Source organism: Seriola dumerili, unplaced genomic scaffold (genome assembly GCF_002260705.1).
Source record: "Seriola dumerili isolate Sdu_G_001 unplaced genomic scaffold, Sdu_1.0 BDQW01000668.1, whole genome shotgun sequence".
Lineage (NCBI taxonomy): Eukaryota > Metazoa > Chordata > Actinopteri > Carangiformes > Carangidae > Seriola > Seriola dumerili.
In genome coordinates this window covers 892959-919630 of record NW_019174923.1, presented here as the reverse complement: position 1 = coordinate 919630, position 26672 = coordinate 892959, and the positions used below count along the sequence as shown (strand labels likewise).

The 26672-nt window shown below is 41.0% G+C and overlaps 2 protein-coding genes across 2 annotated transcripts; one reads left to right on the top strand and one right to left on the bottom strand.

Annotated features, from left to right (window-relative positions):
• Positions 1–2506: 2506 nt before the first annotated feature.
• On the bottom strand, positions 2507–8452 carry lipg (lipase G, endothelial type). Its single transcript, XM_022765216.1, has 10 exons — positions 8194–8452; positions 6799–6986; positions 6320–6499; positions 5279–5390; positions 4967–5185; positions 4563–4805; positions 4244–4364; positions 3549–3776; positions 3322–3426; positions 2507–3210 (listed from the first exon to the last, which is right to left on the bottom strand). The coding sequence occupies exons 1-10, from the start codon at positions 8282–8284 to the stop codon at positions 3198–3200; spliced, it is 1500 nt and encodes a 499-aa protein (XP_022620937.1). The 5' UTR covers positions 8285–8452; the 3' UTR covers positions 2507–3197.
• A 3978-nt stretch (positions 8453–12430) lies between these two features.
• On the top strand, positions 12431–24022 carry LOC111236484 (E3 ubiquitin-protein ligase KCMF1-like). The gene is made up of 7 exons (XM_022765226.1): positions 12431–12542; positions 14914–15081; positions 16723–16862; positions 18314–18415; positions 20428–20608; positions 21883–22201; positions 23018–24022. The coding sequence occupies exons 1-7, from the start codon at positions 12527–12529 to the stop codon at positions 23343–23345; spliced, it is 1254 nt and encodes a 417-aa protein (XP_022620947.1). The 5' UTR covers positions 12431–12526; the 3' UTR covers positions 23346–24022.
• Positions 24023–26672: the final 2650 nt, after the last annotated feature.

The following is a 26672-nucleotide window of genomic DNA, read 5'->3' as shown; positions in this document are numbered from 1 at the left end:
ACCTGACTAAAATAACTCACAGCAGCGACGACATCCACATCCACCAGGAATGAGTGGATAGCCGTTGAAAGATCAACACCAAAGACCATAATTGCCAGACATCATCAGGTGATATAGAATCTGAGATGCAGTTGAAGGTCTGTAAAAAATAAAAATAAAAATAGTAAACTAACCTTTAGGTAAGATTTTCTTGTCAAACAACCATCTGCAGCTTTAAAAACACTCACTAACACCAACATTGGACTGCTACCAAATTTGGCATTCTGGTGGGTTAAACCAGTGACATGTGCTTTTTGCAGTATGTCTGGCTGATGCAAGACACAGATGTTCCAGCTGTAAGACTTAAAAGAAGCTTTACTGGATGACCAGACAGTGACTAAAGAGGTTGTGGTTTGTTATATATGGGAGGCAGATAGTATCAATCAAGCTGAAGTGAGTTGCCAAATAAACACTGGGTGGTATGTTAGTTAGCATGAGGACATCAGACCAGAGCCAAACAGAGTGATGATAAATATGTAGTCAATATAATGATAAAAATATAAGAGGTAAAAAAAAAAAAAGTTTATAGAGATAGAAAGAAAAGGGCATTATTACATGCCTGGCTGAGAAAAGTGCATTTGTGTTTCTCTCTCTCTCGCTCTCTCTCTCTCTCTCTCTCGCTCTCTCTCTCTCTCTCTCTCTCCCCTTCTCTCTGTCCTCAGGTGCAATCAGCCTGATTGGCCTGCACCTGTGGAGTGTGGGTGCACCTGGACCACCTAATCACCTCCCCATACAAAAGGACCGTGCGTGCAGTGCTGTGTTCATTTCTTTTCTCCCTCTGCTTGCTGGAGCTGCTGGTTGTTGTGTGTGTTCGATTCGTGACTTTGAGCTAATTTAAGTAACTTAAAACAAGGTTTGTGGAGTGAGGTGGTGGATATAGGTAAGTCGGGGTACCCTTTATACAAAAGTTAAGTTTTATTTTGAGTCTAGCTAGGCCCAGTTTTATTGTACTTTTCAGTTTGTTTGGTACAACCACCTCGTCCCATCCTCCTCCACAATTGTATTTTGTTAATAGATTTCTGTTTTAATAAACCATTTTTCTTTACTCATGACATGGCTACTTGATTCAGATTTTGGTTTTCGTTTCGTCTCCTTTCTATCTTGCCACAAAAGGAGTTGTAACAGGCATGAATCATCATGGCTGTCCGAGAATTACTCAACTACACGAGAAGTGACACTCAGACCCGTATCTGGTGTCAAGTGAAGCATCCTAAAAATCATTTGTTTTTCATTTCAGTTAAACATGACAGTGGTGTGAAATGAAATATTTGAGTTTCTGTGATCCATTTTTTCTGGCATGACGTTTAGTAGGAGCATGAGTGGGGAAAAAAAATGCTCAGCAGGATGTTGCCACTTCACTGCTTCATGCACCAACACATGCTGATGTGTCATTACAGCTCAAGAATGTTGGTGGCATTCCTGGTTTATTACTGGTCACAATCCAAACTGTGTTATTACAGGGAGGTGTTACTTAAATGTTGAAAGATTACTAGTGAACATGTATAAGTGCATGTGTTGACTAATACTGCACAAATCAAAAGATACAAAAACTAAATTCAGAGGTGTTATACTATAACACTAAATCTAATGTATACTAATCTATACTTACTGTAGATTTAAGCCCAGAAGTGTTGTAACTTGATGTATTTAGTCATAATCTGTCTCTTTAGAGGGAAAAAATGGTGCAGCTTGGTAAAGGAGCGTCTGTTAAATGAGACCTGACAAGACCAAAAGTTGGCACATGATTCAAGCGGGATGGAAAACGAAGCCAATTGATGTTGGGCATTTAAAGGTTACCGTCCTAATAAGGTATGTATGGGAAAAAAAGCCATTTCTAACTGCTTATTCTGGTAAAATGTATTTAACATGCTTGTTTACCGAGATGTGATTGTTTAAGGCTTGAACATGTTTCTCAGGGCTACATTTCTTTTACAACTACACAGATTTTGAGTAAAACATTTGCATGTTTTGTACTGCCCTTTACAAAGTAATGGATCAACTAGTAAGCCTGTGTGATGCTCAGGCAACAGTTTCACAGGGATGATTTGCAAGCATCACTTAACTTGCACAGACGGTATTTGTGGCATGTTCCACAAACTGATAATCACTTGCAAACTGCAGATAAATTTGAGTTCCATGAGGCCCTTGCACGCTCATGCATGGGTATAAAGAATGCCACTTGTTTTGATTCCTGAAAACATCTAAATAACATGAAATGGTCACATGTGGCAAATTGTAGCTTGTCCATTGCTAATTCTGTGAAACCCAAGATTACCAATAAACAGTTTGCGTGTATGAGGAGCATAATCTCACTCTTACTGAAGACGATAACAATAGAGACACTAAAGTCTTCCACAAGAAATGTGATGGTTTTTAAAAAAAAAGGGCAAAGGCAACAGTTTCTACAAATAACGTGAATTTATTTTTCCAAAAAGTTATTTACATTATATACATAAACACACTCCCAAAATAAGCCACACACAGTAACAGTCACACCACGCACAAAGCCTCGGAAAGATCGCGTGCAATGAGATCAGGTCTCTCCTTCAGTTATACAGTGTATCAGTAATCTCTCTCAGCAGAAAGGCACATTTCTTGGGGACAACAGAAACCCACACATTCTCACATTCACAGAAACACACACACACACACACACACACACACACACACGGAGAAATGCATTCAACATACGCTTCATTAAGGGATGTGCTCTGATAAATAATGTTGGTCTTGCAGTGCTTCCACTTTTTCATAAATAAAAAAAAAAAAAAAAAGAAAAATTTAAACATGTACAGTACAGCGACTACAATTGCTGGTTTATGTCCACTGGCACAGATCTGTATTCTACTTCACTAGTCCACAAAAAGGAACGTTCTGCAGCTCCTCACGCAAATCTCAACACATTTAGGACCGCCTCTGATTCCAGCCCGCGAGCTGTTTTTCCAACTGTCTCATACGCTGGACAGACCCCGGACTCCTCGTTTCCAGAAACCACAGGAAACCTTCCAGAGTCTGCAACCTGGAGCTCCTCCCCACTGTGTGCTGATCAATCATCCTCTCACGAAAAGTGCTCAATTAAAGAGAAGGTAGTGCTTCTCACTGATCCGTGTTGGGTCCCCCAAGGTGACGGTGCATTGGTTGTTGGAAGTGCTGAGTTGTTACATAGGCAGCCTGTCGATCAAAAAACAATCGAATAAATTCACACATCACACTACAGATTCTAAAAAGGAATCAGATATTTCATGCATAATTATTTTGACAAAATTTTATTATGTTTCGTACCGCTTTCTTGGTTTCACTTCCCAGCCATCACGACATTTCACAAAAGTTATGGAGTCTCCGGGTGAAATTTCAGTTTTTGAGGTGTCTTGGGCACAGAAAGTAAACCTGTGACAATTAACAAAAAGAAAAAAAAGCAGCTTTAGTAAATGTTCAACCAGTGTAATAAAACCTAATTCTGCACAGTGGCAGATATGTGGCAATTACTCAGGTTCTCCTTTCAAACTTACTTCTTCTGGGTTTCTCCAGCTTTCACACGAATCCGCCGGATTTCCAGCACAGGTTTGGGAGGCTTGGCGTTCCAGGCCCAGAAATTCTTCTTGATGTTTTTCCAGACGGAGGTCCAGGATTCAGAATCTCCTTCCCAGTTCAGACGGATCTTCAGCAGGTCACCAATATCCGCCTCAGTAAACACCAAGAAGGTGTTGGTCAGGTTCAGACCGACAGTGTTGTCATGGCTGGACAGAGGTGGGGGAAATCAGGTTAAGTCCGGTGCCCAGAAAACTCAACACAGAGGATCTAGCAGGTGTGTGTTGAAGTGAAACATTTTAATTCTGCACTAAGAAAGTAGTGAGTGATGCTCTGAGCTAGTGAGATGCCTGATGCCTGATGCCTGCCTGATTGCTGATGTATGTCATGCTTTTACAGTTGTAACAAAGCGCTTAAATTAGCATTAGCGTGTATGGAAACTTGAACTAGAAGTTACTCAAGTTCCTCCAGTGTGAGCTTGTTGTATGTCACAATTCTATGTGACTGGCACTTTGAAAGGTCAGAACAAACAAGGATCAAGTTCAAATTCAAAATTTATATCACAGCTACCAGGCTGAACACATTGGAGGACAGTTCCCAAAACCAGTGCGCAGTGGTTTCATGCATTGTCATGGTAAGGTGTTGTGAGAAAAGACTGGAATTACTAAATACTTACACATCGACAAATATGTTTCCTGTATCGTTATGGGCGCCGTACAACTTGACATGGAAGGTGGGATCTGCATTGTCTGACTGCTTTCTGTTGAACACGTGCATCTTCATCTGGTAGTGGTAGCCTTAAAAGAAAATATGAAACGGTTAATGTTTAAACCCACAATGCAGTTGTGCAGAGTAATAGTTTACACTGGGGACTGTCAAGTCATAAAACGTGTCTACCATATCTCAGTCCAGTTGCTTATCAGTTTTATTCCTGGAAGTAAAGACATAAAACTACCTGCAATGCATTTGCAAGTCATGTCCGTACTGTAACTCACCTCCAAATGGAGTGTCAGCACGCGTCTTCAGGTACATTTTACTATTGCGTCTCTTGCGCATCTTCCTGGCGTTGTAGCCGATGTTGTTGCATCGATTTTTGCGGCAGCTGAGGCAGATGCCCTTCTTGAAGCGATCGGGGCCTGTGCACTGGTAGGCAAAGCTCATATGATCCTTGTTCATCAAGGAGTCCACAAACAAGTGCACGGCGCGCTCATGCTCGCACTTCATCACCTCCATGAAATCTGCAGATAAAGAGGAAGGGGGGTTAGCTGGGCTACAGCTGCAAAAAGATACAGTGGCATTCATGCTGTATGCAGATGTGATTTAACTGATGTAACTTATGTTGTTGACAGTAGGGTCAACAAACAAAGAATCAACATGCAGCCATTTCTTAAGCACTTACTTCCTGCTACTGCCAGCACGTCACCCAGCGCACAGCCAGGCTGCACTTCACCACCGTTGGGGTAGATGTCAATGTCCCCAATAGGTTGCTGGATCCCAATGCTTACACCCAAAGCCTCTCTGGTGTATGTGTGCAGAACGTCCACAAAGTCGGCATCATCTGGGGACAGACGCTTCTGTTCCTCTACGCCTTCAAACATTGGTCCTGCTGGGTCTAGACCTATTGGGAATAAAGGAGACAGAAGGTCAGGAAAATGAGGCAGCACCATCCTTGATGTGCATTTACTGCAGATTCTTGTTGCACTTCACTCACCAGTAATTCTACCGATGGTCCCTCGCACATATGTTCCTGCGTAACCGGCTACATGAGCGCCTAAACTGTAGCCAATCAGGTGCACATTCTGCAGAGGCAGCTGCTGCTCATCCTGTTGGAGAGAAAAGTTACAACACTCACATCACCAGCTGCCACCATGAACACTACTCCACACTGAACAAATCCTGGATTTCAGCCAGTGATGATCAGTCGTGCCTGCAGCTGAGCCAAGCTCAGTTAACCCGGACCGAATCTACTGACAGTCCCTTCCATGCAACAGCGCCTCCACCATCTGTCTCAGTTTGTCTCCATGAAATACTCTTTGTCTATGTTTACAACTACATGGCAGGATGCCTGAAACCTTCCTCACTTGCCATTTGTGCACTGGTCCAATTTTGTGACAGTCCAGCTGAATGGGAATTGTTGCCTTTGCCTCAGCTCTGCTAAATAGACCGTGATTAGATTCTCTGGTGACCATTGATCTAATGGTACTTAAAGTATGCTAAGACAGCATACCACAAAGAAATGGAGCTACTGCCTTGGGGTAAATATGGGAATTCCAAATAAATGAATATTTAGCATACATCACATCTTCTAACACGTTTTGACAGTTCTGTCTTGCTCACAAAAGACTGATCTTTTAAAATCACGCCAACGGAAAGACAGAAGTGGGGCAGATTTTAGGGATTTGCAGGTACTCCGCTGCTCTTCTATCACTCAGAATTACTGCCTGCTCAGATCACACGCTACACTATAAATCATTTTTTACAACATGCCAAAATGCATGAGAATGTAGGAGATACATTTATACATATGACCCTACATGCTTTAGACCAAGCTACGTCATGGGTTAGGGAGGGAGTACTGAGTGAATGAAGGTACTGTGGTGGTCAGTGGAGTATTAACTGATTCTATTTCCTTTTTCTCAAGAACCTAACTAGGAATTCAATGATGTATTTGCACAATTAGCTTCAGCAGAACACATGACTCATATGAGGAAAACAAGTTATTTTCACAGTACATATATAAATAACTACACACCTGAAGCCAGTTTAGCATGTCAGCAATATGGAGGCCGACATCATGGGTGTGGTTGACTGCATCGGGGTACAGTTGCTGAGCCATCAAGAGCCAATCAACAACCACAACATTGGCATCTTGTTCACGCTGCATCACTGCAGAGACCAGCTTGTGCATCCAGCTCTCGAACATCCCGCTCATCTGAGAGAGAGAGAGAGAGAGAGAGAGAGAGAGAGAGAGAGAGAGAGAGAAAAAAAGGACAACATGAGTCATTCATTCATTCATTCAAACTGCTTTAACCTGTTGTCCTCTCTGACACACTGCACTCAATTATTTCACACTCGCATGATAAATTCCAACAATCAAAGCACTGGTTGGAGAAACACTTCCATTAATTCAGAACTCAAGCTTCCTTCACTGGTTGACCCAGATAGAGAAGAGCATGGACTACAACAAGATAGGGATTATAAATAATAATAATAATTTTAACTCATATGTACCGTCCAGCCGTGAATGATGAAGATGGTCTTGGCTGTAGCATTGAAGCCACACTCCTGTAGACACTCCTTCTTGCCAGCTTGCAGGTAGCAGCCCTCGTGCTCCAGGTCGAAATTCTTTCTCATGTTGTACTTGATGCCATTGAGAATGTTGCTGTCTGTTGACAATTCATCCAACCCACTGTCTTCACCTGAGGGAAAATATTGCCAAGGGTGTTAGATTTAAAAAATAAATAAATAAAAAAATTGAGTAAATGCACAAAGTTCCATTGATTTCCTTCAATTTCTCCTGCCTTTGTGATGATTACAAATATATTAAAAACAAAAACAAAAAAAGAAACACTGGTCTGTCAGAATGATCTATTTCAACGCTATTCAGAAAACCAGTCAGCCAATCAGCCGTCACACTTGTAGGGAGCCACTGAGACAGCCAATCAACTCGCTTTTGCAGCCAACATCTGCTACAATCATCCCGGCTGGGTGCAACTTGCAGCCGAAACGCAGGCGCAGAGCCAGAATGTCACCGCCACCCCTCTCTTCTTTTATTTGATCCCCATTCACACAGCTGCAGCCAGAGCTCATATAATTATATCTGACTTTAACACACTGTGCTCCAGGGCGTGAGGCTAAAGTGGTACAATTAAAGAATTATGCTGATGCAAGACCCCTTTAATTGGAAGCGATCAGAGGATGCTGGGACAGTTTATCCACAGATTTTATGAAAGAAAATGTAGAACCGCTGGTAATGAAGGGTTATTTTAAACCCAGATCAATTTTTCATTAAAAAAAAAAAAAACCAAAAAAAACATTTGCTCTCTTTGTGTTTGATTTTTGATTCTTGGTCTGATGAGTGGATTAAAACCCGCGGCGCGCAGCAGAAACGTCAGATCTGGATTTCAATGAACTCAACACCCTTTGGTGCTGAGCCACACAGACCAAAATGACTTAAACTGGGTAGTAAAAAAAAAAAAAAAAAAAAAAACACTGGAGAGCGGTCCGTGGTAAAACGCGGATTCAGCGGAACATCTTTCACACAGACGTGGCGATGTGTGTCCTCCTCATGGAGCTCAAGATTCCTGCTGCTCTCCCAAAAAGGACACGTCGCAGTCGTGCCTCTTAAATCCATCCCCGTTTTTCTGGTTCACTCTGCCCGCCACACTTGTTCTTATTTGTAATTTAGACTCATAAGCCCAAAATGTAGATTAATTAAACAGGGGTGTGAAGAAATTTGAGCTTTAAGATACTTTTAATTCTTTTTCATTCATTAGATTTCTTTCATTCAGTGCATGTTTGACCGACTTTACCTATCCGATGTTACATTTTGACACTTCCCTTTGAGGCAGGGAAAGAAATATATGATAGAAATGAATGGACAAAAGGCACAAAGCCGTTTCTTACCTGTAAGAACAGCGTTTTCCGCAAGTGCTGAGGAGAAGAGCGCAGCGGCACACTGTAGGAGAATCCACATTAAAAGAGCTTTATGATTCATCTCTCAGTCACCAGCGAGTGTGGAGGAATTAAAAGCTCCCTGGGAATATGAAATGTCTTTGTGTCGCCTATTGCTGCTGGTAGCGCGGTGGGTAGGTGAGTGAGTTTAGATCCAGTGGTGACAAAAGAGCAACAGAGCCGGTGGTGCGTTTTTGGTGCGCGCCTATGAAATCACCGCTCAAGAGATGTTTAAACTTGAATACGTGTGACATTAGAGTTTTAAATAGTTTCTCCTTTTCAGTCATCTGATCATCGGCTGATCTATCGTGGATCTTATTGGTCAAGCCCCCATTTGTTTACGTTGAGGGCGTGGCGAAATGAATGAAGTCGTAGTAGGCTTCTCACGTTGCGCGTATTTTAACCCTTGGGGGGTGTGTAGCCCAAGACTGACGCAAGTATGCTTAAAAATGTAACCAGTAGCTTAGTATAGGTATGAAGGTCATGCGTTTGTTGCCTAACCGGATTCAAACTGTATCAAAAACCGTAAATAAACAGTCAATGAGCCTACGAGAGTGGATGTTTCCGGGGAATAAGACCCGGTGTCCACGCCCACGAGTTTTTTTTTTTTTTTTAACCTTACAGAGATATAAACAATTCTCCCTCTGCTTATTATCATACGTGGGAAACCCACAACACCCCTTCGCGCGTCTATGGAAATACTTTAAAGGCTCCGAGCCGGGTTGGGGGGGGGGGGGGTTGGCGAGGCTCCCTCCCCCATGAAAGCATCGTCTCCTCTGCCTGGCGCGCTGCCAAACCATCAGTTTGGCGCACCGACCAGTTTCAATTGATGAGCAAAGAATGGGCGCACTCACGCAAGGGTCTCTGCCACAATAACACCACTGTTTTGTGTACATACATCAGCGCCCACCAGTAGAGGACGTGCCAACCTGCCAGCCCAGCGGCCCCTGGTACCTTGAGTCTAAACAGCTTATAGCATATATGAGAACAAAGTCATGCTGGGGGTTACAATGTGTACTAGGTCACTGGGTTTAACAGGTTTCAAGCTCTAAAAGCCATAAAGACATTTAACTATTCAGTGATGGTACCCTATGTTATCTATAATATCTAAAATGATGCCATTGATATTTTCTGTTGTTTAATATAGGAAAGAAAGTTAAACAACTTACCCCCCCCCCACCCACCCACCGCTGAATGCAAGCATAAGCAGCAACATGAGGGTACAACAATGTCACACCCCTTCCATTGTGTTTAGACAGGCTGCCAATCATGGTACATGTACTATCTCACTTTATTGTCTTACAGATACTGGCCAGTAGAAATCCAGCCTCTTCCTTATTGCCAGTTTCACTATGACTTTGATATGACTATAAATAAACATCTTTTTATTAATCTTTTTTTAAAACCGGCATTTATGTTAAAAATGGTCTTTTTCAAAGGAGGAGAGAGAGGTTGTGCGTGATAGAGGAGCGTTAAAAATAACTTGTCCTATATTTAGCACAGGGTTGAGCACCCATGTATAAATAACCATATGCTTGTGAGAACATGGCAGAAGGTGCATGATACTGCATCTCGGGAGGGCACTAGAGTTCATACGACGAGATGATGCAGTGCAGTGTAAAAATCCACCCTGCTCACTCAATCCTATAGAAATTATTTCTTCATGGATGTCAGTAATCTCTGGAGGGCAGCTGCCATTGTTGCATTTCAGGATGTGTTGTGTCAAAATTATGAAACACTGGAAGATAGTTGAGGAGATGATGACATCGTACTGTACCGGTCCATGAGCGCACAGTCAGTTGTAATTCATCTGGTTATCCGTTTCCTTTGCAGGCTCACAGGGTCATGCGGGGGGAGCGGAGCTTCTCCATGCAGGCAGTATCACTGGGGTAAAGAGAGGAAAAGTCACAGGTTGTTTCATCACAAATGTCTGTTATCTGTGCCAGTCTGGAGACTTGCATGTTGTTGAACTATCGGCAGAAAATAGGGCAAAGGACAGACAAAGTACAAAAGCGATCATAAGACAGAATACCCCAGACATTGCTGCAATGTAACAGTCATGATTGCAGAGTTTCTTACAAAATACTTGTAAATTATAAAAATGGGTCCAGTCAGATAGATGTTAATCATGAAGTAAAAATGATTACACCCTTCTAGTTTGGGGTGAACATGAATAATAATCACTTTGTAGAGGCAATTGCCTTTAATAAACCCAGGTTCCGTTTTGAAACCAACTTATTTTTTAGCTCGGTAGACGTCTTACTGCAGTTTAAATTTACGTCACTCCCTCCTTTTATTTATGTTCTTTATCTAAACATCAATAACACAAAGTCTCTAGCTTTTTCAAAGAACCTCAAGGACTTCTCAGAATCAGTCTGTTTGACTGACCTGATGTCAGACATTGGATGTTATATTTAATTCAAAGTAAAAGTCACTTCTTGTGCAGGGGATTGTTATTCTTTCCATCCACAATCCCCAGCCAGCTGCCCAGTCTGACAGCCAGTTTGATTCTGCACTGTGCTGACCTGTCCTTATTTTGCCCTACAAGGTTTACCTGGCAAGACCCAACAATGAGCTACTGTGAAACATTAAAACAATCAAGTTGACCTGTGGGGAGAGCAGAAGGAGCGTAACTTCAACATTTTTATCTATTGTAACGTTGTTCTGACTCATTCTTGAAGTTATTCTAAATTACAGGTATGAACCGTGAAGTGTCTGCAAATCACATTTCATATGTGTTGGCGGGAAGTGCTGCACTCTTCAGTGTGCTACTACTGAGATTTTGAATGCCCTGCAGTTCTTAGCTTGCGCTTAATGTAAAATCTTGTAAAATCCAATCATTTTTGAAGGTATAATAACATTTGGCATAAGTTCTGTGTAAATAAAGCTTTCAGAGATGCACTTAGTTATGTCTAAAACATTGCTGTTATAATCCTGACATATCATAAATACATTAGAATTATTGTTCATTGTTATTTTCAATGTCAGCAAAAACACTGAAAAAGTGACAGTGATGGGCATTCACTGAACTTATGTTGTCAAATTAGGTGCCTGATATTATTTACACAGCCCACTCAGAGTATGACTGACATTCAGGTATATTTGTGTTTTAAAGATCTATGAGTCATTTTTAAAGCCTGTCTTAGGTCAATTCAGTATATTTTATTTCAAATAATACTGTTCTCCATTCAGTCCTGGCTACGTGTATTAAAACCAGAGTTGGAAAAAGAATTCAAATTACTTATTTAAGTAAAAGAAGCAATACAAAATTGTAAAATGACTCAATTATAAGTGAAATTCCTACATGAAAAAATTTACTTGGGTGTAAGTACAGAAGTATTAGCAGCAAAATGTACTTAAAGTCTCAAAAATAAAATGCTTTTTCTCCAGTCTTATCATCTGACATCTAAAACATAACAAGTGGCCCCAAATAGGCATGGCTTTTTTGTAGGGGGTCACAAGAAAAAATGTTAGGAAACACTGGTTAAATCTTTATCAATATATTATATTTTAAAGGTTTATCAACATAAGTCTCAATCATGATTAAAACTAAGTAGTAACAATATCTGTAACATACATAGAGGAGGATAAAGAACAATATTTAGCTCAAGTAAGGAAATAGTAGGAAAAACTCAAGTAGGCCTACCTCAAAATTGAGCTTATAGTGCAGCACTAGAGTATCCACCACTGTTAAAAACAAACAATAAAGCCTGTTTTAACCTATTTTAGAATAAGGGGTTTTAGTAATGTAATGTGGTTCAACAGCACCACACACTGCAGCCTCCAAAATCATCACACAGTTGAATCAACACCTCGGTAACACTGTTTCAACAAAAACATTCTAACCTTTGTGATGGAAGGGTTTGTTTCAGGACTGTTGTATAAGACTGCATTAGTTTTAGCCAGGTGTTCCTAATAAACTGACAAGTGAGTGTGTATTTACAGTATGGAGCAGGTGACAGTGGGTGACAGATCGAACCTTTCAACACCTTTCAAAGTCAATGAGGGTGGGATGGGATGAGGGGGTGTTCATTCAGCCAACCACCAGCCAAACGTCTCCTTCAAACTAAAAATAAGACAGCAGCGCCACCGTGTGGGCAGAGGAGCAGCGCATCGGACAGTGACACAGCAGGAGGCGGAGGGGGGGCAGTGAGCCAGACCGGATCCTTCATGAGGGAAGAGGCCAGGGACAGCCAGCCAGCCCCGGCTTCTCTTCTCTTCACTGATATTATTCTGTATTGCAAGCCCCGGAGCCCGAGCAGGGGGCTGCGTTAGTGTTCGTAGGATGTCCCGTCATGAAGGTAAGAATACACCTGTACACAGAGGTGTGAGCATGTCAGGATTTGTGGTAAAAACGTTGACAGAGCACCGCCAGCTAACGTCAGCTAGCTGAGAATTTCTTGTTTTGCAGCTCATCCTAGCTAGCGTTGGCTACTGTTAGCAGCAAGGTTGCAGTGCAAGTTAATTTCGTGGGTACGCATTACGACGGCCACAAAATGATCTGATATATATATGAATCTGATAAAACGGACCCTGCAGTTGACGCGAATGTTTCAGAAAATGCACGACGCTCAGCGTTAGTTTACCAAAACAACGCTGACAGATGAGCGGAAGAAGCTAGTTAACGTTGGCTAAGTGTGCTAGCTAGCCTGCAAGCTAACTGGTGATAGGTTATGTAGGTTAACGTTAACGAGCTGGGGAGCAAGGGGGAGTGCCGAGAATAAGGAACATAGGAGAGCAGCGGATCCCTGATGGCGTTGAGGGGTCGAGCTTGTCATATAGTTAATGTTAACGTTAGCTTGTTTTAGCTTCCTTCCTGGTAAAAGTTGGCCCGTGGATTCCAGTTTCGCGAGCTAACATTTAGCAAACCAACATTCACCTCGTCCTTGTGGCCAACCTTGTTGGGCTTGAAGTTCACTGTTAGTGTCAAGTAGACGCCAGTTATCACTGTCAGTGTGATGTTTCAGCTCACCAACTGGTAGAAAGTTGAGTTAGTTAAGTCTACCACAGCTGACTAGCTTGTCAGCTAACAGTTAAGCTAACGGTAGCTGTTTTATTTGTTAATTGGTTAGCCAACAGCGAAGGTTAGTCAGGCCGGGGCGGCCTTTATTTTCCATGCCTGTGTTGTTGTCAACTTTGCTGTCAGTAGTGATCGAGTTATTTATGTCTGAGATGAAACACGAAGTGGTCATCGTCGTTATTGTCATCAACGTTTCTGCAACAGCTAGTCGTCAGCCGCCGCACAGCAGGATCCGGTGGCACTGAGCTTTTACTGCTTGCTAGCTATGAATGGAGATATGAGGGAGTTTAGACAGCCTGGTGTCATACAATACACCGAGGCTGCACGACTGTCTTAGTCAATCAAGAAATGTCTGGACTTTTAAACAGAGGATCCCATGTGTTACACAAGGTGAAAACCTTTAGTACATAATGTTGGAATGAACTTACTGATGAGGATGGCTTTATGAATGAGCTAGGTATTGTGAGTGTAGTTTTATGAAAAGGTGAATGAAGCAGGCACTAGTTTATAAGTCTGTATGTCACTTTAGAGTTAGAGGATTGCTACAGGGAGTTGACACAGTGTAACACATCTGCAATATATGATGAGTGCAATATCCATGTAATAAATATCGGTGTTTAGTTTTTATGAGCTGCTGATTGTGAAGGCATTTTATTTTAAAACATTTTTAAACATAGCCCTCTTATTGTATTACAACCAAACAGAAAAAAAGAAAACATCCAATCCACGTCACCCATGTCTTAACACAACAAAAACAAAAGCCAAAGTACAACCAGACCAACAAAATACAATACAGCAAAGTCAATCTCTTGAGTATACATTGCCATCCAGTACACCACCACAGCACCGCAAAAAACATTAAATCATCTTCCATCACAACCTCAATTAAAACTTAACATTACTACATACAGATGTCATATTTATTGCATCTTCTTAGATTGCATTATATTTCATTTACAGGTGTTCATGTTGTTATGTGCACCACGTGCCTATCATACCTTTGAGGAACCTTGATCCAGTAGTGATCTTGAATGTTACTATACAAAAATGAGGAGCAATCAGCTCAAAATAGAAAAATACAAGTCTTAAGCATCATTTGTTTGGTCTGTAGCAAGCAGTCCAACCAGACTATTCTTAAAATGAAAATCCTGCTTTTCACCACAATTTATCTTTATTGATATCTTTATTTTTGCAATCATGTAGTTACTATTCTGCATAATTCTTAATTAAGTATGTTTTGAAGTTGAACTCTTTTTGTAACAACTAAAAACATGGGTCTTATTTTTCAATGTAATTCATTGATTGAATATAAGAATACATTTCTGAGTCAATGTTGGTCTGAATTGGTTAAGGAAACCCCAGTAGGAACTTTGAATGCAATGCTTAATGAGAACATAGAAGACATAATAACTTGTTGCCAGGGATTTGTTTATACGATCTTCATGTTTTGGATAAAATATTCCTCAAAATCTGAAATTCTGAAACACTGTGTTTTAAAATGAACTGTGTATAACCTTTTCAATAGGCTGTGTTGATCAACTTAAATTAAGTTCACATAATGTGTAATAATGATAATAATAACAATAATAATATTCAACATCTAACCTCTCTTTTCTCCTTTCTCTTGTCATGCTTCATCTGTCTTCCCTTAGGCGTGAGCTGTGATGCATGTTTAAAAGGCAACTTCAGAGGCCGACGATACAAATGTTTAATTTGCTACGACTACGATCTGTGCGCATCGTGCTATGAGAGCGGTGCAACTACAACCAGACACACCACAGAGCATCCCATGCAGTGTATATTAACCCGGGTTGACTTTGGTAAGTACAGTTGATATTCATATAAAGCTGATTAGAAGCAGAGTGCCTATTCCAAATTGTAAAAATATGAAAAGTGTGGATTTGAGCCATATGTTGTTTGACATTCTTTGTTATGATATTTGTTGTTGTGATCTAATAATATTTGGCTACATTTTATATGGATAGGCAGATTTTGATAACTAGCTGACAACCTGGCAAGAAAATACAACTGTTGAGCACAATGTATGAACATTTGCTGCATCTCTACAGTACAGCTCTACGATTAACCACAAACCAAACACAGTATCTATAAACTGATTGTCTTCAGCACCTGAAAGTTAGTTGGGTGTCAGTCAACATTCAACATTGAACTATGGAAAAATTAAGTTTTTTTCATCTAAGGAGGGGAGGGGGGCATGTGCAAGTTGTGCGATGGGCAGTAGACCAGTTGCAATGCTGTCGTTGCAGAATGACAAAAACAAAGAACAAATAAAGAAAAGAGATGATTTCAAATTTTTTGACTAGGTTTTCAAACTTGGCACAGTGATTTTTTATTTTTAAAATGTCAACATGCACTGCACACATGCAATTCATGGTCATTTTTGTCATGTCATAATTAAGATAAGCGCCTAATCCTTGTGGTCTTTGGTAACCTTCCTTCAGTGGCTTTAATAAGCCTGCACAAGTAAAACTGTTACAGTGTAGGTTATCTTCTGTTGGCACTGGCTTTTGCTTTCTGACGGGAAGGCTGCTCCCAACTGGCTTAGCAGTGATTGATTTGACCCAGACAGTCTGAGGAGTGTTTGGGAGTCTGTTATTGGGCTCTGGGCTTTTTTTTTTTTTTATCTCTAGATAAATGTAAAAAATGTATTGGCAGTGATGATAAAAATACTAAAATCCTATTTAGACCATACTTTCTGTAAATTTAGTTACTATTAATATTTAATCAGCTTGCCAGAGGGTGTGGTATTATCTCAGATATAGAATAATTGTGAGATTATGATACTGAGTTGACCATTTTTCTTGTTTTTGGATGATGCTTCTAGATTTTTTTTATTTGCTGTTACTGTGAAATATGTTGGTGTTCATCCTTTCGCATATTGGAAATGCTGTTTTACAGTCTGTTAGAAAAATACAAACTGCTGCCAAAAACACAGCAGAAGGTGCAAGCTCGCAAAGAATTCCTCCTTTTTGTGGTTGTGGTTTTGTGTATTTTCAGTTTGCTTGTTCCAATAACTGAACTAACTGTTGGTTGGTGGATTCAAGTATTTACACACATCTCAGTTTAGTGGTTGAACAGAATGTGGTAAAATATATCCTGTAATATGGCAAAAATGCTATAATCAACTGGGAGATGTCTCTCATCGACTAAACTTGCTTGGACTGAACAGGTTTTTATAATTAATCTTCTTCATATGGGCTTTAATATGGTTTTATTTGTAGTTATATCCTGGTACAATCTGTCTTTTGAACCTTTTAACTCACTATTGTCAAGCTCCTGAGCTATTTTCAAGATTCTTCACATGGGTGTTTATCATGTATGATTCTGTGGCAGCTTTGATGAAACTTTGGATCTGTGTAAAAGAAACGCTTCAATCTCAGCACCTGAACTGGACTTGCAGATATTTTATTGAGAGTGAATGCCTCTCGGTTCTCCCACAGACCTGTACTACGGTGGAGAAGCATTCTCGGTGGAGCAGCCTCAGGCCTTCACATGTCCCTACTGTGGCAGGATGGGCTACACAGAGATCTCCCTGCAGGAGCACGTGGCTGCAGAGCACACAGAGACCTCCACAGAAGTGGTAAGTTGATGCGGACGCCTCATTCACAGCCACCTATGAAATCTTGACTAGATGTTTGCACAGATCTCAACACCTGAAAACATTTACATGTGTGCTGACTTACCTGGCATGCCTCAAATTTTTTTCTCATTTGAGTAAATTGAACCGGTGTCTGAGAATGTTCCTCACAGGAGCGTGTAGGTTGTGACCATATGGTGTTGTATGTTTACATCGTATTGATTGTCTTGTTCACAATGTCACTGTCAAAGCCTAGTTCTGATGTCAGCCTCTGACTGCAAAGAAATCAAACTGCAAGTGATGTCGGGTAGACTGTGCAGCTCTATTTATAGATAATCACTGTTTTTCTTCTGATGGCAAGAAAACATTGGGTTGAACTGCTGAGTAAATACTTTACAGAACCTTAGTACGTGTCTGGTACACTTTATGTGACAGCCGACTTTTTTCCTAGTGCATGACATTTATTATAGGTTTTTTTGGTGTGATTCCTCTTTCTAGATGACGTCTGATTTTCATACATTTTAGGACCATATGTTGTTAACTTGTTCAAACCATTCAAATTATATGTGTTAGAGTGGCACATGTAAATGCTGTTGGACAAAGAATGTCCCTACTCTGAAATTAGTGTTCATTTTGAAATTATTTCTGGTTATGGGCGTATTAATTCTACCATAGTGTGAAAAACAGTTTTACTAAATCTTTAGTTATTTGGTTGAATCAGTTACGTTACTTTGATAGTACAAAATAACAAAATGTTGATCTTCAGTTGCCCAAACACACTACTGTCAGTGAAATGTTTTCATGCCTACCTCTGTGGTTCTGAGCCATTGTCATAACTCTCATTAGCTGACCTGAAGCTGTGTGGGAAAGGTGTTTTCAGTCAGTAAGTGACTATTCATGGGTAAAGACTGTCAGGGTAGCCAATTAATGTTCAAGAGTGAATGACTCAGTTAAGGACTGTGTCCCAGTGCAGCAGACAGGCAACAAACACCTTGTGAAAATCCTAACGTAGATCACGACCACAGATATTGTTTTGGTTTGTCATGTTATGTCAGTCTTTAGGATATGATAGTAAATTGTCCTTTGAATGAAAACAGGGATGTTTGGCAAATACTTCACCACCTTATTTTGACTAAGTCAACACTGGAGATGAACTCAGCTAATTTTGACTTTCAGCCTTTTAAAAACAAGAAAATCACATGCTTTTCACAGTGTCCGTGCTACAACAGTACAGCTCATATGTCATTCTGTGTGGCAGCTGACTATCACATTTTTGATGGTGGAGCTTCCACCAACAAATCAGCTTCTTCATGTTTACACACAACATTTGTACAGTGGATATTTACCAATCTCAGTGTTTGTTCAGGAGGACCCGGCACCAACCTGCAAATGTTGAATGTGCAGTGAAGTGTGTTGATAATGGCATGTACGCTCTCTCTTCCTGTCCATTCTAGATCTGCCCCATTTGTGCAGCACTGCCAGGTGGCGACCCGAATCATGTGACAGATGACTTTGCTGCTCATCTCACACTTGAACACAGAGCACCCAGAGACTTGATATCCTTTTCAAGTAGTAGTCCCACCTCCACATACATAACTATAACCTGCCTGAATTTGTGTTTCAGTCAGTTGTGTAAAGAGAAGCAGATATCTTTGTGTTATCTGTGTGGAAACTATTCAGATATTGATGCTTATGTTACAGGAAAGAAGCGATGCAGCTTCTGTCACAAAGATTACTTTGTCATTTTAAAGATTAGCACACCACGGTTGCATCTGTTCACTGAAACTGACATTTGTTGACATTTTGCTAATAACATTAAAGCTTCCTGTGGTATTTTTCCAAATTGCTGTGGTGGCTGACCAACAATGAGGTACAATATCAGAATATGTGCTGTAACGATTTCATGCTTGTTGTTCCATTTTAAACTAAATTAGGTGTCTCATACCATTGTGACATCAAGTAAGGGGGCTTCACTCAGATTGATCGCTTGGTTACATGCTGTTTGCTGCAGGTTTGTTGCATAGAGGAGGAAAGGCAACTTCACTTTTTCCTTCAAACTTACTTGTGTGGCCTTGTCCTTACTCTCCTCCTGTGAGAGTGGCTCTATGAAAAAAGAAAGTCATGATATGTAGTGGTAAATAAAGTGCACCGTGAAATGTGATGGTGAGTGTTTCTACACAGTAGATCAAATTCAGTTCAATGCTGCTTTTTGTGTTTTTGGGCTACTCCCAAGGAGTTATTGTTATAAGGCTTATTGGATGTTTTGACCCCAAGTGGCATTGTAGTTTAGAGCGTTTGTAGAAATGTACCGATCCAGTCTGGATGGATATTGATGTTGATACTGGCCAGGTTAAGTGAATTGGGCATTGGCTGTAATGTGACCAATCCACATTACAAACTTAGTGCAGCTTCTTTGTCATTATAAATTTCTTCCCCACTATTAGTTACATTTGTTCAGTCTCACCGGGCCACCAACTCAGTTTTTAGTGCTACAACAATCCCTGACTTCATGTTACCTTCCATTAAAATGTTTCCATATGTTTACCTGAGTGAGGTATACAGAGAGAGAGCACTGGTGTTGGATGGGTGCTCGGTATTGACAGATACCCTGAGTTAAAGTATCGGAATCATTATCTGGGGAGGACAAGCTGAATCAGAGCATCCCTAACAGTTTGCATTGTTTTTATCACCTGCCAACTGGCATGCCACAAGCACTGCAGTGATATGACGCACATTTTTCCCAAATGCACAAGGCGGTAACAGTTGAGGGCAACAAAAATTAGTAATGTGCCAGTAAAAGTGAAGACTGCAAACTATGTAAATAATGAAGGCTTAAATGTATTATTGAGACCACATGTTCTGTTCACATGTGATTGAGTATGAATCAAGATAGTTGGAAAGAGAGCAATTTAAGCAGAGGACAGTTTAAAAAAACAAACAAACTGAGAGTTGCACTCTGGGATAGACTCAGGTCTGATGACAGCAGTCTATTTATAGAGTATTTGAATATGCGCTGTGGAGAAAACAAAAGATGCAAACATGTAGTTAAATGAAACACGGACAGAATGGGTGCATCTTAAGCCCCACAAAATAGGGCCATAGCTTTTGTTTGTGCTGCCTTGTGTATGATTTTATGATATTCTGAGAGCACCATGCAAACATGTTAGCTGGTTCAGAAGGCCTGAGTGCAGTGAGTATTTAGAGGAGTGGCAGTGACGGTTTAAGTGCAACTTTGAAACTACAAGTTGATTAATGAATGTGTCGAGCATCAGAGAGTTAATTGTTAACAGTTTTGATCACTTCATGATTTATGTAATTTTACAAGCAAAAATTCAAGCATTTGCTGATTCCAGCTTCTCAAATGTGAGGCTGTTTTCAACATCCTCATAGAGATATCTTTGGGTTTTGACGATACTCATCTTGGTAATGTTGATCCATTTTTCACAGTTCTTTGACATTTTATTATTCTAATGTGTAACCAAAGAAGATAATATCACTAATTATAGCATTAATTAAAGAGTTATAGCACTATCCTGCTCTTAATATATTCCTTAACGGCGAGCTTCACGATGAGTCCAGTGGGGTGCGGCATGTGAGGAGGATGTTTCACCCTGGGCGCGGGCTGGGAGGTCCGCGAGCCCGCAGGTCTAACATGCACTTCACCAGCAGCACCACAGGGGGGCTCTCCACCAGTCAGAGCTCCTCACAGAGCTCCAACTACAGCAGAGAGGCCATGGACCCCATAGCAGGTCAGTCACACAACGCACACACACAGAGGAAAAGTCATGGTGTCATGGTGAACCCATGCTGAAGTGTGATGGAGGAGGTAGAGCAGTTCGTCCACTAATTAGAAGGTTGGCGGTTCGATCCCCGGCTCCTCCACGCCGCATGTCGAGGTGTCCTTGGGCAAGATACTTAACCCCCCAAATGCCCCTTATGGCTGTCCCATCAGTCTATGAGTGTTCGTATGAATGTGTGAATGAATGGGTGAATGTGGTAAGTATTGTAAAGTGCTTTGAGTCAGTAAGACTAAAAAAGCACTGTATAAGAGCAAGTCCATTTACCATTTTGATACAGGCAGTACAGACTCCCTCTGAGGCACGTAGTTGTAGAACAAGAAACTGTGGAGCCTGATGTAGGTTAGATAAAGACTATATTATTGTTAGTACAGCCAGGAATAAGACAATTATTTCTTGTTATTGTTAAATTCAGTATCACCCAGCTGCAGCTGCAGGAGGCCTGACGCACACAACACTAGTGCTCATTAATACAACAGACGTGTGGCTGTCATAAATAGCCTCATTTATTAAGTTGTCTTAATGTAATAGTTTCTCAGGCACACAGATAAATTACCTGCAGCAGTATAGATATTATACAAGGCTAGTTTGTATTTCGTTTGTGAACTTAAGGGTAGTCTGGTTAATACAGTAATGTGTGGACAGAGTTGTTGCTGTGGCAATTTCTTGTTTATCCTGTTCCCAATTTTAATCCGGTTCAGTGCTTGGCATTCGCCATGTCAGCTCCAGCTGTGCCATAATGAGGGTCCCTGTTCAGTCTGCTTCACAAACAGGGCACCAGCCTCCTTTTGAATGACCTGTGATACCTGCTGGACCGTCGATCTGACCGGTCCAGTTTTAGCTTTAAAACCTCACTGCCGAGGGTCTTCTCATACTGTACATGTGGGTGTTGTGCTACAGTACTGTGCTTTTTATTTGTGGATCAGAGGCTGTACAGCAGTCCTTCTAGACTGTTGCTCAGGTTTTAGTTCTGTGACAGCTATAGCTCATTAATGCTAGTTTTTAGGGAAAAAAACAATGTAGCCAATTTTAAATATTTACTCATCTTAAGTAAATAAAAATAATCTATGAAAACAGTTGCATTATTTGAACTAGCATCAGTATTATTTTATCAGAGCCTGCTGTCTGGTAAACTGGCGTACGGCCTCACACCTTTCTGAGAACTGGTTCTTCTGATCATCTCATGATCTCATGATGTCTGTCTCTTCTCCGTCTTGTTCCTCCAGAGCTTCTGTCCCAGTTGTCGGGGGTGCGGCGTTCAGCAGGCGGCCAGCTCAGCTCGGGTCCCTCGGCCTCTCAGCTCCAACAGCTTCAGATGCAACTCCAGTTGGAGCGTCAGCAGGCCCAGGCTGCGCGTCAGCAGCTGGAGACGGCCCGAAACGCCACCCGGGGCGGGGGCCGAGCCAATGCAATCCTCAATACCAATTCAGCCGCCACAAACCCCAACCCCAGCGCCAATCACAATACCAACCCCAGTCCCAACCCAGGTCCACCTGAGTCTAACACACAGCATACTGCACACAGCTCCCAGTTTCTACTCAGCAGGTGGGACTGTCACTCTCATTTTTTGCATCTACTTTAAATGTCTTTTACTTTAAAGTCCCCATCCACTCAAACGTGTTTTGCGGTTTGTTATTTCATTTGGATGTTTGACCTTCGCTGTGCAGAATTGTGTATGTGCAGTTTGACACATGAAAGCTCTTTTCAGATTCATCTGTTGAAGGATGAAAGTGTCTCTGTGCTCACTTTAACGGTGACCTGTGGAGTTCCTCTGTAAACAACGTTCCTTTTACATTCAGTGTTAATCATGTTGTGTGTAGTCGTCTAAAAGATGTGTTAAATCCGTTTCCTTCCTCAAAACATTTGCAAAGCTGTTGTTGAAACATTTTGAAACCCACATTGTTCACATCTATGTTCACTTGCTAGCAGTCCTGTTCTTACCTGTCTTTATTGACACATTGCTGCATTTCTTGGTGCATCACCGCCTCCTGTCATTCAGTGGAATAAAACAGTTGTAGTTGTGTATCGTGTCAAACACATGTGCTTACATATGACAAATAAAGTGTGGATCTGCTCATAAAAACATCACTCCAGACACCCATGGTCAAAAACTCCACAGGGCCCCTTTAAATGTTTAAAGCATGTATCTACAATTGTACCAATGGACGTTTTAGTGAAGTAGCAGTATAGCAATTAAACTAATGAAATGAAATTTAAGAATTTTTAGATCATTTTTATGTCTTGAGGGGAACTTTAAATTGTTCTTTTTTTTAATTCTCTACCGTCACCCAATTTGTCATGTACCTCTCTTCCTCTCAGCTTCGACATGTATTTCATTACTGTTTGATCTCTCTCCCGCAGGCTGAGCGAACCACGGCTGTCTGAGGCCGAGCGGCAGGCGTGCGAGGCCCAGTGGGCCGACAGGAGCCTGTTTGTGACGGAGCTGCTGCTGTCCACATTGCTGCCCGACGAGGACGCCTCTGCCTCCTCCTCCGAGGACGAGGACGACTGTCACGGCTCGTTGCGGAATTTCGCTGACTTCGAGGCCATGGGCTGTGTTGAGGTCATGACCTTGGACGTGGCACTGGAGAACCTCAACCTCAAGGAGACGACCCCGGCTACCAGGCCAACGAAAACGACGCCTAAAACAGCACCAACGAAGAAAGAGCCTCCTGCGCCGCCCCTTTGATGAAATGGCCACTCCCTCCCCTAAAACCACCATTGTAACTGGCTGACTGCTGAGTCAGTCCAACTGCCAATGGATGACAAAAAAGAGACTGCAGTTTTTTTTGGCTTTGTTTTATTTTATTTTTCTCAGTGATTGTCATTTCAGCTCTGTCGCTCCCCACTCAACCCCATGTTTATTAAGTTGTGTACATTGAATAAAAGTAGTGAGACGAGAGAATGTGAAAGCAAGCAAGCGTGGTGGGTGCGTGAGAGAAAGAAAAATAACTATATAAATATATTATAGAAAAATCTATATGAAAGTTGATAATCAATTCCACATAACCCGTGTTTCCTCTAGCAGATGAGCAAAGCGTAGTTAGCCGTTTAAGAGACAAACACGTCACACACTCACCCAGGGAGAGGAGGCAGACAGAAACCTCTCCAGTAAAAACGCTGCTGTGTATTTATAGTTATTAATTAAAGAAGTGCTTGGATGGTTTACCACAACTTAAGCATGAGCTTAAATCACCATGTGCCCATTTTTAACTGCACAGTCACCAGACGGGGAGGTCTTTCTCTTTTTGTTCAGACACCTGAGTAACTGTAAATTAACGGTGCTGAGTGCCACATCACTGGCATTTCTGCACCACACACACACACACACACACATACACACACACATACACACACACATACATACACACAAACACACACACACACACACACACACACACACATACATACACATACACATACATACATACATACACACAAACAGACTGAGGACTGCATTTGGTTACATTCATGTCCAGTCTCAGTTCCCTCCCCCTTATGTGACATCACCTGTTTTGGGTCATGTGACCTTGCTTTATATCGACTGTGGGCACTTTGGTTTTGAATTGCATATCCAGTGTCCATTTGTGTACACTACAGATGCTCTACATAAAGGCGATACACAACTCGGAGGCAAACAGAGATGAAACAGTCTCTTGTGTGACCATTTTCAGGCCTTTTCTAACATGGAAGAAACACAACAACCCTGGTCTTCATACGGTTGGTTGTTTTTTTTTTTGGTTTTTTTTTCCCCTCTCTTTCTCTCTCTGTCTGTCTCTCTGTCTCTCTCTCTCTCCCCTCTCTCCCCTCTCTCCCCTCTCTCCCCTCTCTCCCCTCTCTCCCCTCTCTCCCCTCTCTCCCCTCTCTCCCCTCTCTCCCCTCTCTCCCCGCTCTCTCTCTCTCTCTCTCTCTCTCTCTCTCTCTCTTATGGAAGACCAGATGCTACTTTCTCAAGCTTCCCGTGATTGAAATTAATCTTCTCTCCATTACTCTTGAATGCAAAGATTACTCATCATGTGACTTGAAGGAGAGAATCCTGTATTGCTCTTTCCATTAATTTCTCTCAGTCAAAAAGATCTTTGTATGCCTCCACTGCTACCTGAAGAAATGCAATGTATGTTTTTGGCTCAGCAAACAAGCCAAATCACAGGGTAAACCTTTCAGTTTGGAGGACAATAAAAATGTTTTGGATGGAAATGAACTAACCCAATTCTGCTCTCTGGTTTGTGTTTTAACTTCTTTTATTTTTTTTCTCAGTTGCTAACTTCCTGGCGAGCATGTACAGCATATGGTAAAAATAAACACCTATCTTACAGGTCAAGTTCAATCAGTTAGTCTTGTCATCTCCTGATGCATGTACGCACACACCGCTGCAGCGCAAGGTGAGATTAACCTGCTCAAATAAGTGCAGGTGATATTTAAGTAGACTAAAGTAACGGAGGACAGAAGACTCCAGAACAAACATGCAGTATCTCACTTTGGCTTCATAAGAGTGCTCCACCCATTTAGCATGTATAGAGAGTAGTGGTGGAAGTATTCACTTTATCTTAGTAAACATACTAATACCATTCTGTAAAAATACTTAGTCACAAGCAAATGTCTTTCATTTAGTATATTAACATAAGAAAAAGTATTGAAATATAATCTGGAAAATGTACGTAAAGTCAAATGTAAATGGCCCTTTGACTTGCTTCTATCATTAGATGACTTTTACTGATTCATTAATGTAAAAGCAGGATTTTACTATTGTAGCTGCTAAGCTATTAAGGCTGCAACCAATGATTATTTCTATTATTTTTTATTTGTTTTATTTTTATTTATTATTACTATTTCTAACAGACTGATTGTCTAGTTTGTTATAAATCAGAAAATAGTGAGAAATGCCTTTTGCCTCAACTTCATCATCAATAAAAGAAAAACAAAATCATTCGAGAAGACGGAATAATTCAATATTTGACATTTTGCATGAAAAATGACAAACGGTGTAAAAATAGCTATATCTTTGCCATCCAAAAACTCTGCCATAGCTGGGTCATGGAGACAGACCATGTAGGGCCAAAGAATCTCAGATATTGGAAGAAAAAGTCCACAATGTGCCTGAAATTAAAACACTGCTTCTAGCTTTTGGGGCATGTAAGTACATTCTTCACCTTGGGGAACAGTATGTGTAAGAAAGCAATTGGAGAAAACTTACTTGCTTTTTGGAGCTTAAAGCCTCAGTGGAACTCTTCTGAAGGATTTTCTTCCCTGGTCCCTGGCACAAATCCTCTGTAACATGGATCATGGGACTTTTATAAGTGTCTCAATATCACACACACGGTTGCATAGGTGGCTCTGTGAGAAGTGAAGTGTTTTTAGGAAGCCCACATATAACAACATTAAGCACAGGCTTAGCACAACACTGAGCTAATTCTTTGTGGTATGCCAAGAAAACAGTGGCATAAACTATCACATTTAGATTTATTCAAACCTCAGGGGAAAAAAGTATTTAAAAATATTTGTCGATGGGTGATGCAAATGATACAGACTATGTAAATGGACCACAGTGGAGAGACCACACTCAAAAAGATGAAATCAAACTAATATTCTTTCCTCCAAGGAGACAACAGAACTTGTGACTAACAAAGCAGATACTTGTGCCGATGGACATAAATTTAACACATTTGATTTTCATTCTTTTAGACTTTACCGATTGAGCCAAAACTGGAACATCACAAGTTTCTCCCCATTTAAGTTTTTTCCCATTTATATGTAAAAAGTAAGGCAATTTTTTTAAAAGTCACTATAAACCTGGAGCTGGGGTTAAGTGGACATCCAGTCTGATTCCTGAGACTTTTAATAGTTTACACACTTTATCACAACTTTCTGTTGTCAATTAATTTGCAACTCAAGAACCACAAATTAGAAAAATGGAGATTAACAGATGTAACCCCCCCACCCCCCCACCCCCTGCAAATACAGGGAGGTAATAGTTTCCAGTTCTTGTTGGTTACTGGTTTAACCAACATCAAATGGA